This window comes from Panthera uncia (assembly GCF_023721935.1).
Source record: "Panthera uncia isolate 11264 chromosome B3 unlocalized genomic scaffold, Puncia_PCG_1.0 HiC_scaffold_1, whole genome shotgun sequence".
Lineage (NCBI taxonomy): Eukaryota > Metazoa > Chordata > Mammalia > Carnivora > Felidae > Panthera > Panthera uncia.
The window spans coordinates 64,664,113-64,676,302 of record NW_026057582.1 but is presented as its reverse complement, the minus strand read 5'-3'; the positions used below and the strand labels follow the sequence as shown (position 1 = coordinate 64,676,302).

The 12,190-nt window shown below is 37.2% G+C and overlaps 1 protein-coding gene across 1 annotated transcript; it reads right to left on the bottom strand.

Annotated features, from left to right (window-relative positions):
• Window positions 1-2,661: 2,661 nt before the first annotated feature.
• Window positions 2,662-11,854, bottom strand: DTD2 (D-aminoacyl-tRNA deacylase 2). Its single transcript, XM_049612929.1, has 3 exons — window positions 11,617-11,854; window positions 8,550-8,619; window positions 2,662-4,493 (listed from the first exon to the last, which is right to left on the bottom strand). Exons 1-3 carry the CDS (start codon window positions 11,725-11,727, stop codon window positions 4,168-4,170), a joined length of 507 nt encoding a protein of 168 aa, XP_049468886.1. The 5' UTR covers window positions 11,728-11,854; the 3' UTR covers window positions 2,662-4,167.
• Window positions 11,855-12,190: the final 336 nt, after the last annotated feature.

The following is a 12,190-nucleotide window of genomic DNA, read 5'->3' as shown; positions in this document are numbered from 1 at the left end:
TATTTGTGGGCACATATCCTTTTGAAGGCAGGAAATGTTTCTGGTTCATTACTATTCTTCTCTGTTCTTTTTTTTTTTTTTTAAATAGTTTATTTATTTTTTAATTTACATCCAAGTTAGTTAGCATATGGTGCCACCATGATTTCAGGATTAGATTCCTCAATGCCCCTTACCCATTTAGCCCATCCCCCCTCCCACAATCCCTCCAGCAACCCTCTGTTTGTTCTCTATATTTAAGAGTCTCTTCTGTTTTGTCCCCTTCCCTGTTGTTATATTATTTTTGCTTCCCTTCCCTTAGGTTCATCTGTTTTCTAACTTAAAGTCCTCATATGAGTGAAGTCATAGGATATTTGTCTCTCTCTGATTGACTAATTTCGCTTAACATAATGCCCTCCAGTTCCATCCACGTAGTTGCAAATGGCAAGATTTCACTCTTTTTGATTGCCAAATAATACTCCACTGGATATATATACCACACCTTCTTTATCCATTCATCCATCAATGGACATTTGGGCTCTTTCTACACTTTGGCTATTGTCGACAGTGTTGCTATAAACATTCGGGTGCATGTGCCCCTTCGAAACAGCATACCTGTATCCCTTGGATAAATACCTAGTAGTGCAATTGCTGGGTTATAGGGTAGTTCTATTTTTAATTTTTTGAGGAACCTCCATACTGTTTTCCAAAGTAGCTGCATCAGTTTGCATTCCCACCAGCAGTGCAAAAAAAGCATCCTCACCAACATCTGTTGTTGCCTGAGTTGTTAATGTTAGCCATTCTGACAGGTGTAAGGTGGTATCTCATTGTGGTTTTGATTTGTATTTCCCAGATGATGAGTGATGTTGAGTATTTTTTCATGTGCCTGTTGACCATCTGGATGTCTTCTTTGGAGAAGTGTCTGTTCATGTCTTTTACTCATTTCTTCACGGGATTATTTGTTTTTTGGGTGTTGAGTTCGGTAAGTTCTCTATAAATCTTAGATACTAACCCTTTATCTGATACATTGTTAGCAAGTATCTTCTCCATTTCTGTTGGTTGCCTTTTAGTTTTGCTGATTGTTTCCTTCCCTGTGCAGAAGGTTTACTTTGATAAGGTCCCAATAGTTCATTTTTGCTTTTGCTTCCCTTGCCTTGGGAGACGTGTTGAGTAAGAAGTTGCTGTGGCCAGGGGCGCCTGGTTGGCTCAGTCGGTTAACAATCCGACTTCGGCTCAGGTCATAATCTCACTGTTCGTGAGTTCAAGCCGCACATCGGGCTCTGTGCTGACAGCTCAGAGCCTGGAGCCTGCTTTGGATTCTGTCTCTCTCTCCCTCCCTCTCTCTCTGCTCTCCCCCACTTGTACTCTGTCTCTCAAAAATAAATAAACAACAAAAAAAAAAGTTTCTGCAGCCAAAGTCAAAGAGATTTTTGCCTGCTTTCTCAAGGATTTTGATGGTTTCCGGTCTTACATTTAGGTTTTTCATCCATTTTCATCCATTTATTTTTGTGTATGGTCTAAGAAAGTGGTCCAGGTTCATTTTTCTGCATGTCGCTGTCCAGTTTTCCCAGCACCATTTGCTGAAGAGACTGTCTTTATTCCATTGGATATTCTTTCCTGCTTTGTCAAAGATTAGTTGGCCATATGTTTGTGGGTCCATTTCTGGATTCTCTTCTGTTTCATTGATTAGAGTGTCTGTTTTTGTGCCAAGAGGTCACTGTTGTCTTAAAACACCAATGTGAATTCTTATTCTCCAAAACAAGTGGCATAGGACTCTACTATATTTGATCCTTATATTTGTTAAATTCAGCTCTTTCGTTACAGAGTCAATAAATCATCATCAATACAGATATGATTCATAAATGGCATGTCTTTTTTTTACTTGAGTAAGTGTGCTTGATTTTACTTTGTATATTTAAGATATTAAAACCACATTCATTGATCATCTGTGTCTTATATACAGTATTTTCTATAACTGAACCCATGACGTTTCTAAATGCACACAAAATAACACTTAGAAATGACATTCTGAGACATTCTAGAATCTTCAAAAAACAGGCAGAAGGCATATAAATTAGGTGCAAACCTACCACCATCAAATTTAGTAAGTAAACCAATTTACTGGCTGTTCTTTCTCAAATGATCCACAGTGGAAGATGCTAATCCTTTATCAATTTCAGTTTTTAAATAATTCTCATTACAGGAAGTTAGGAAGATGGAAATTATTCCCCCTTATTGTGTGATCTTGGGTAAATTATTTAAGCACTGTCTTATTTTCTATAGCACTATCGTCGTTATATACTGGGAAGATAAAAAGAGGTACCTATTGAAGGTTCTTTGAACACCCTGGGCCAGAAGAGCTACAGAAAGCCAAGGTGTAGTTACTTTTAAATCCACTATTTCTTCTGCCTTTACTCTCTGGTTCTAGCCTCCTTGGAAATGAAAGTTGGTCATCACTTTTTGGTTAATAACCCTTCATGTAGTTGAATTTGCTCTTCTCCATAAGTACCTCAAGCAAATTAAAAAAAAAAAAAAAATCAAAACTGCCTGAACTATAAAACAGCAATCTAGAGCTATGAGTCAGCATTTCACCTACACACAAAATCAAAATGATTTAAAATAGGTAACACATAATTTTTCAAAAGACATATACACCTCCTTGGAGAAACTCTGAGAAAATTGGAGTTCGAAAGTTTATGAATAGTTTATTACATTTCAATAAGTGTATCATGAATCAATAAAGCAAAAGTTGAGGACAATGAGCTCATTACCAAGCCAATTATTGATTCTTAAATTCCAAAATAGAATAGTACAGGAAGGATATAGAGAAATAGGTTTTTTTGTGATAACAAAAACTTTAAGTATCTTAGGAAGGTAGACCTAAAGAAATTATGACATAAAGGGATCTTCAGAAGCTACTTAAGATGTTTATTCAAGTTAATTTCATCTTTTGGTAATTAGAAATATTATTTGATGTTTGCTCTTTAAAATACCTTTTTAAGTCAAGTCAGAGGCATTTGAAAAACCTGAATATTATATTTTACTGATCCATTTATTCTTTGAGTTTCTTATATATCTTCCTCTCTTGACTGAAAAATCTACCTTATTACCTGTCTATCTTTTATCACTGTCTTTGTCAGCTCATGTCCTAACAAAATACCATAGACTGAGTGGCTTGAATAACAGAAATTTATTTTCTCTATTAACCCTAATTACTTCCCAAAGCCCCATCTTCAAAACCATCATGTTGGGCGACTTCAACATATGAATGGGGGGTGATGGGCACAAACATTCACTAACAGAAAAAATGACAGTGCCTCCAAATCGTCAGGTAAGTAATATGGAAAGGAACAAGTTGACTTGTTTCCAAATAATTCCAGTAGAAAGCTTCCCTTTTTCTTCTTCTTCCTTTTACAGCAATATAATTAAATAAGAAAGGACTTCTTATGAACGTTAATTTCACAAAGCAGTAACTTTTAAAAACCAAAGACAGAAAATAAGACATACATTATTTTGGTAAAAAACTGAGAAACTGAAGTATTAACCCATATGTATATTAAATAAAAACAATTTTTAAACCTCACACTTTCTTGTATCAACTAAAGAGCCTTAAAATGATTTAAAGCACTTAGATGTCCTTAGAAAGTAACATAATGCACAATAACATTTCTATATTACACTTTCATAGATATTATTAAAAGGAATAGTCAATGGCATATTGTTCCATTCAAAATATGGAAAACTGAAATAGTAAAACCTAACTGACAAAATTGTAGTTAGTTTGTGTGGGATTTCACCTAATTTTAATAAAAATAATTATTTTTATTACACACTACATACATTTAAAGGTACAAGAAATATATCTTACTAGATTACACAATATTCTTCACTACAAAATACTTTTAAATACAGCTCTCTAAGAACATTTCCACAATGACTATGAAATGAATAGAAAGCATTTTTCAAGTTTCAAGTGGAAGTGTAGGGGAAAGCAGAATGAAAGGTGACTGAGATCGAGTTTGTGACTTGGCAAGGTCGTTCCATTATCAGGCTGCATAGTTATGAGTGGGAACCAGGATTTTCTTGTCTAAAAATGCTGCAGATTGTGTATTCAAGAAGAGGAAGAAAATCTAAATATAGTCAAAATCATTTTATACTAGAAAACAACTGGAGAAACTGACTTTTAATTTTTCAAAATTCAATTAGGTGTGTGTATGGTCCATTGGTATCCAGCTTTAACACCTGCCTGTTCCCGTAAGTACCATGTTCCACCACAACCCCAGCTTCAGCACACTTGCTGTTAGCAGCTAATTCTTTCTCACACAGAGTCACAAATTGGGAATAAAGTTCTAACCCTTCTTCTTTTCCAGAGTTAGAGTGATACTGCATGTTTCTTCCTTTTACTCTCCCTCCAAGAGTGGCTTGAGGGATGATAAGAACATTGCCAGGTAGATCCAATATAGACACGTGCTTGCCATTTTCTGTTTCACTTAATTTCACATTTAACAGAGTATTAACTGGGTGGGGAAGAAAGGGAAAACATCTTGAAGTGAGAAACAAACATGAAGAAAACCAACAATCATCCAGTCAGCACATCTCATGTTTAAAACCCAGTTTGCCGGCTCATGCTTTTTACCCAAAGTCTCTACCCAGATTTAAAAAACTGCTTCCCTAAGCTAAATGATCTAAGCATGAAAAACAAGGCAAATTTCAAGCAAAAAATGGCATGATGTTCTAAATCCAACTGGGCAGTCAAGATCTAAATGATAAATTCAGGCAGAAAAGACTAAAAATTAACTGTATACTGAAACCTTAAACATTGTTGCCCCAGGGGGATACATGAGCAGATTTTACCTTTTTGTTCCTTTATATTCCATAAGTAAATCTCATTGGAAAAGGTCATGATAAATCCTCCTCACATAAAATTCTGCTTTACAACAAATAATATTAAATAGAAATCTTAGTGTAACTTAATTGCCTAGAGTTCTAAGCTGAGACAAAGGTTCCAGTTTATTCTCATCATAAACCAGATAATTTTGCAGTTTCATAACCTCCAAGGCACTATTATCATGTCTAATCATTTGACAAATGTAACCCATGTAACCACCCATAAAGGTGAAGGCAAGAATCATCAGGAATTCACTATCACAATTGAAAAAGTAAATCAAAAGGTATATTGGCATTAAGTTCATACATACACAAGAAAACATGGTATTATTTTTATGGCATTATGAAACTATATTCTTCTTATAGTGAATAAGAACTGCCAAAAAAAACGCCATAAATATCTATAAGTAGCTAAAAATCTAATCTTAGAAAACCTTTTCATCTCAACATGAGCCATTCTCAAAACAATAAATAAAAGAAATATCTAATAGAAATAGCCTAAGGGTCTCCTTGACTCTATAAAAGGTATAAATAACTTCTGCTTATAAAGAATATTCCTGGGGTGCGTGAGTGGTTCTGTTGGTTAAGCGTCTGACTCTTCATTTCAGCTCAAGTCATGATCTCACGGCTTGTGAGTTCGATTCCCACACGAGGCTCTGTGTTGACCCTGGAGAATCCTGCTTGGGATTCTCTGACTCCCTCTCTCTCTGCCCCTCTCTTACTTGCTCTCTCTCAAAAAATAAACATTTAAAAAAAAAAAAGAATCTTTCTCAGAGGATAAACGGTAAAAGAAACGATGAACGGTAAAAGAAACTATATAAATCTCACAGTCCTGCCCAGTAATTAGGCTTGAAAAGGTATGCTTTCTAATAGGGTATCCATGGTTTCAAGTCTTGGAGGGTTTGTAGTAAGTATCAGTAAGGATTCAGAATGGTTGCCCCACTCTACGAATTAGGGAATTAACCTGGTAGAATCCTGCCAAGATGAATACCCGAATGAATTCCTAAGCTATGCAAGAAGCACTATCAATTTTCAACTAACATCTATTTTAAAATACATCTAATTTTCTCTATTATGAATAGGACTTTGCTCTACGGACAGTGGTCGTTATTGATTGCTTCTAAGGAAACTAACTCTTCAGAGCACTTCATTCCAAGGGAAATCTCTACCCAGTTATCCAGGCCTCAGGCTACTGATAGACTAAGTAGACAATTTTGGAATAACAGGCCAGAGAGGTTAAGTACAATTTATTATACTTCCACACACCTCCCTCTACTGGCGAAAACTAAGAATTCAATTAATGCTGTTGGTATACAAGTATCAGTAAGTACAAGTAATTATAATGCAAATACGAATGTCAGTATGTAGAATTAAAATGAGACAATGAATTAATGGCATGTTGGAAACTCTAAGATCCGAAGACAGGTTATCAATCAAGTATCTCTAACGATGTATATGGGAAGTTAAGCTTTGACAGGTCCCTGGATCTCAGTTCAATTATACTGAAGATGAATTGAGAAAGATTCTGCACATCTCTATGTTAGCCACGTTATTTCAGAATCTGTGGATATAACTGGTTATGTTCCCAAGGGGTACATGATTTGATTAGAAAGATCTGAATCCATGTAGTAAGTATGAGGTGGGGTTTAAGAGAATCCCATCACATTGGCTTACTTTGCCTCCTGGAATAGAGGGAAGTACAGGCTAATGCTATCAATAATAGATGGACTCTTTTTGCTCATCACTCACACCAGCAGAATGTGATTCTTAGATTCACAGTTCTTTACTGAGAATCATGATATATGAAGTTTTGTTTTAGACTGTCCACTAAAAGAGTTAAGGTGGACCTCCCTCAGTGTTTTTAATTTACTACAACCTTATGCATGTATTCAGAGAGAACTCAGAGGTATATGGAAGCACACAGGATTTACTGACTATAAAACAGAATGTGGGTTTCCTGTGTGGCTCAGTTGGTTAAGCATACAACTTTGGCTCAGGTTGTGATCTCACAGTTTGTGGGTTCGACCTCTGCATCAGGCTTGCTGCTGTCAGCACAGAACCGGTTTCAGATCCTCTGCCCCCGCCCACCCCCACCCCTCCCCTGCTTGTGTGCACACACTCTCTCTCTCAAAAATAAATAAACATTTAAAAAAAACCAACACAAAAAACCAAAATGTGCTTGGATTTGGTTGGTTCATTTCATCTTATTATGATTAAGAGTCACTTAAGAAAGTATGAAACAACTTTAGGAGTCAATCTTAAGTTACAATGACAAAAATTCTCTTGCTGTTTTTACATATTTCTACTATACTCCTTATAGTTAATAAAGATTTAATTCCAGGCAATATATTAACTTAGGAAAATGGACAGCATGTCCAATACCCATGCAATAGGTCCTAGAAAATTACTCTATAACAGGAGCCCTCAATTCATTTTCTCTCTCTCTCTCTCTCTCTCTTTTTTTTAAGGTAATCTCTATATCCAACATGAGCCTCGAACTCACCACCCCGAGATCAAGAGTTGCATGCTCCACTGACTGACTAAGCCAGATACCCTGCATTTTCTTTAACCCCTGCAAAGCTCCCTATTACCTTCCAGATTCAAATTTCAAACTATCAGTTATTGGCTTTCCATCCTCACTTTAAGTCTAGTTTTCACCCTCTGACAAAGTTGTCAAACATGTTTGATGTCTCAGTATAAAATTACCTCTAGGAACTTTCAGCCTTTTGCCTAAGCTGTTCCTCACTGGGCTATTTACTCTTGAGTTTCACTACTTGAAGCTCTTCCAGGTTAATTTCTGCATGCTGCAACTTCCATTTGTATACTCCATATTTCTTATTAATCCAAACTGGGTACTGTCCTTTACTAATGAAGAGAATATAACCTGTCCCCGACCTTAGGGATAGCTTCATTAGTTCAGGCTTTTTTGGGTACGTTATTATTTTATCAAATACTGTCTTAAGATTTGATGTGATGTATCTGAACCTATGTAATTATCACAAGGAATGTCCAGTGCTATGGGCTATCCAGGACACTGGAAAACTGCAGGCAGGTACCTGAACACTGACCTTGCTTTCCTGTCCCTGGAGGAGGTGTGGTTGTGATGACACTGAGCTTTGTTCAAGATCAGAAAAACCTTACATTTATATACATTTTTTATAAAAAAAGTACATAAATGGTTAATTTAAATTTTTCCATAAGAATGATGCAAGTCCTAGCTGTCCAGATTTGATGGGAACCACATCTTACACATACAGTGTCACCTACATGCCCCTGTCAGGGACTCTGGGAGATCAGGAAACTGTTAAGAAATAAGCATCTGCTTCTTCCTATGTGGCCACCCTGCTTTTAACAAGTTTTTGTATCCCTGGCTGAAACTCAAGTGTATTGTCTGTGTGTGTGTGTGTGTGTGTGTGTGGTGTGTGTATGTACACTCTTCTAAACCAAACTATAAGCCATGTGAAATGGTGCTGAGGTTTTTAAAAAATTCCACCACATTTTCTTACTTTAAACTTTGGAAAAGGCAAAAATAACCTAATAATAAAGGCAAAAAAAAAAAAGCCAACAACCATAGAGTCAACTCATTTATAACTTACCAGTACAATTTAAGGTTGTGTTTTTTGCCCCTTCTGGCTCATCTATCATTATTCATTTTCACTCTTAAAAAACAAACATCAAATACGTACCCATTTTGGGAAGAAGTTCTTTATTAGCTCCCTTGAAAAAACACACATAGATCACTAATCCCCTCTGAACCTATGAAAAATCAGCAGAGAAAACTTAGATTAGAAAAAAACTTCTATACAGAGATACAAAGGTAAGTGAATAAAATTTCAAAACTGCTATATAGAGATTAAACCCAAAGAAAGAGAAATAAGTTTTTACAACAGATTTGATTTCTTAAGTGTGATAAAACAAAATCTTTTCCAATATTCAATCACCTCAATCATCATTTCTTTCAAAAATTAAGTTTAAAAAATATATCCAAGAGCAGTGAAGACCACAAGTTGTACCCTCAAACATTTACTTCTAATCAAAGTCATTATGACTATGACCCAGTCTCCTCTCCCTTAAGGTTGGGACACTTAGAAATGTTTAGTTTGCAGGGCCCCATTTATTCAACAAATGAATTCACATTAGATATGGCTGATTTATAAACAGCATGACTGATATCTTTTGACGTCATCACTCTTTTTTCTTCCTAATCCATTTACCTGCAGATAATAAAAATGAGGATCTCAATCTACTTCATTAAACTACCAAGAAACTGTCCAACTATTTTTTGTTAATGCTTTAAATCAACACAGTGATTAAGCACTGGAAACTGCATTTATGATATTAAGTCCTGACTGTTATCAGGAATATTAAAAATTTAATTTTATATAAATACTTGGATATTTCTTTATTAGCTCTTACAATTGCAGAAAATAGAATTGATAAATGATCCTGATTTTGCCGCTGAATCATCAAATTGTTTATTTTGTAGTTTAACCTTGCTGACTCCAAGAGCTATTATAAAGACTAAATTAATTAATATTTGTAAGGTGCTTAAAACGGTGCCTACTTCACAGTAAGAACTAAATGAATGTTTATTGAATGAGTAAGTAAAAATAAATTTAAGGGCTAAAGCACAATTTATTTCACATTTTAATTCCCAAAGCATTTTACAGACTATTTTGTACACGATAGGGACTCTTTATCTGTTGTTTGCATTTAAGTTCAATTATATCTTACAGGCTCTGTGTTACCTAAATAGCCTTCTATATAAACATAAATGCAGCTTGCACTCACACCTGATTTCCTGGAAAATAAGCAATTTTTAAGTGCAAATGTGCTTCTGGAACAAACAAAGGTCTCCAAAGCACACCCACAATTAGGAGCAGACAGGATGAATGATACAGATACTTGTATCACTGTCAGAGGTCTCTCCACTGGGATTATTTTAGTACCAGACAAAATCTCAGGCATATTCATATTTGGACACTCCCGATGTCAGAATTAAGTATCTAAGTACATACAAAAATAGACACCAGTTCTATTAAGTATCTAATTATATGCAGAAATAGACACCACATTATCTCATTAAGGTATTTTCTTTTAGTTTATTCCAAAAATAGATTTTAAGTTGTGACCTACAAAATCCCCATTTCAAGTCAGAAACCACTTTTCTTGTAGTTTCTTTTGGTATAAAACTTTTTAAATGTTTGTTTATTTTTGAGAGAGAGAGAGAGAGACTGAGTGTGAGAGGGGGAGGGGCAGAAAGAGAGGGGGACACAGAATCTGAAGAAGGCTCTAGGCTCTGAGCTATCAGCACAGAGCCTGGCATGGGGCTTGAACTTGTGAACCTTGAAATCGGAACCTGAGCCAAAGTCTGAGGTGCAACCAACTGAGCCACCCAGACATCCCGTGGTATAAAACATTTTAAATATGTAGGAAATGACAGGTTAATTCTCAACATAGTTTTAAAAAGTTCAGCTCTCAGGAAGAAGAACATTAGCCTGTGACAGCAAAGGTCTAAATGAATAAAAGTGAGAACACTAACCTTCAAATCTTTTGACAATTAAAACAGTATTTTCTTTAAATTGTAACTTTTAATAGAATAGGAAAAGGGGATGCTCGAGAAAGGAAAAAAATTACTTTCTCACTATCTAATTACCTGTCAGCTCTTCCTAGTATTTAGCTGTGTGTGGGAGTGGGAGGGAAAGCTTTGTAATAGCTTTAAAAGTTTATCAACACAACTGGTAGTTTGGAAGGCTGCAATAAAATATCTGATTTTGCATAATGAGATGTGGCATGAAGATATAAAAAGATAAAATAGATGGAAGAAAGCTAAATGATTAACAGTTTGGGATTTATAGTCCCAGGAGTTAGCCATTAAAAAAAGCAATTTGGATAGGCTGGCAAATATGAAAACATGAAAAGAACAAAATTCCACAGAGAAATCAAGACGTCAAAAGGGGGGGGGGTAACAAAAATAAGAAACATAAATTTTTGAGAAAGAAATGGGGAAAGGGGAAATACAGGAATATATATGCTTATAAATCTTTTAAAGGCAAATATTCAAGTAAAAGGAAATCCTATCAGTGTAAATGGTTTAAATTCTTTGGAGGAACAGTGTTCAATAACACATTACATTAGCAGTAGTAGTCTTTGTTTCTAGTTGGAAATAAGTCAAAATTTTAAGTCTCCTGAAAAAAGAATTGTTTCATGGGAAATCTTATTTCTATGCTGAGGCCTAGCTGCAGGCAACATAAAATGGAATTCCACGGGAACTGGAGCACAAGTGACTTGAAAGTCTGCAAATAATCTAATCTACAAGCTCCAACCAGACCAGCACTAGCCAACAGTAGCCCGACCAATGCGAAGGGCATGCCAAGGCCCTGGCTCTTTGGAAGCAAGAGATCTGATACAATTAGGCCTCAAGTGCACCGAGCTCAGGGAGGCAGAAGGCGAGAGGAAGTTCAAATTCTCGCGGTCCTGAACAGGGGACACACTCTTACGCTGGCCGAACGGTCTAAGGCAGAAAGCTCCAGGGTCCGTGGAACAGAACCAAGGAGACAGACGGAGCCTGGCAGGCTGCTGAGAGAAAAGATGGGCGGGCCGAGCGGAAATCGGCACCGCCTACAGCACGTGCCAGGGCCACGTACCGCCCGCGCTAGGAAACGTAGAGAGCGGGGACAGATCACCAAGAAAACGGGGGAAGTACCGCCCCTGCGCGCCGGAATGTAACGGAAGTGGCGGGGCTGGCGTTACCTCCACCCATTGAGTCTCGGTGTCCCCCTCGGCTGGGCGTATTTGCAGGCGGGCGTGCAGGCACTGCTGCAGAAGTGCCCGGGCCTGAGGAATCCGGCCGCTGTCAGCCATGGTTCGAACCCTCGTGGCAGTCCAACAGGTTCAGGCACCGAGCCGCTCAAGCTCCTCCTCCAGCGCGCGGGGAGGACGTGGCGCATCGAGGCTGAGGGACGTCCTTATCGCCCGTGGAGCCACCCCTGGAGGGGCTGGGCCTCTGCCTGGCTCTAGGGTGACCCGGATGTGCTGCTTTCAAAGACAAAGACCTGACTCCTACGCTGAGCCTCTCCAACTTTGCAGAAAGCGCCCAGTGTATGCTTTAAACGTGTGAGAAGACTCACAGGCTCTCTTCCCTACGCACCATTTAAAGACACATTTTTCAGTTCAAAGAGTTTACGTTTTCAGACACTGAGAAATTTTAAATCTGCTTAAGTCTATGTTATGCCCATTATAAAGGTAGGTAAACTGAGTGAGTCAATTGAATCACAAAACAACCAGAGATGAAACTACAAGCCATGTCTTTAAAATTTTCCCTTAT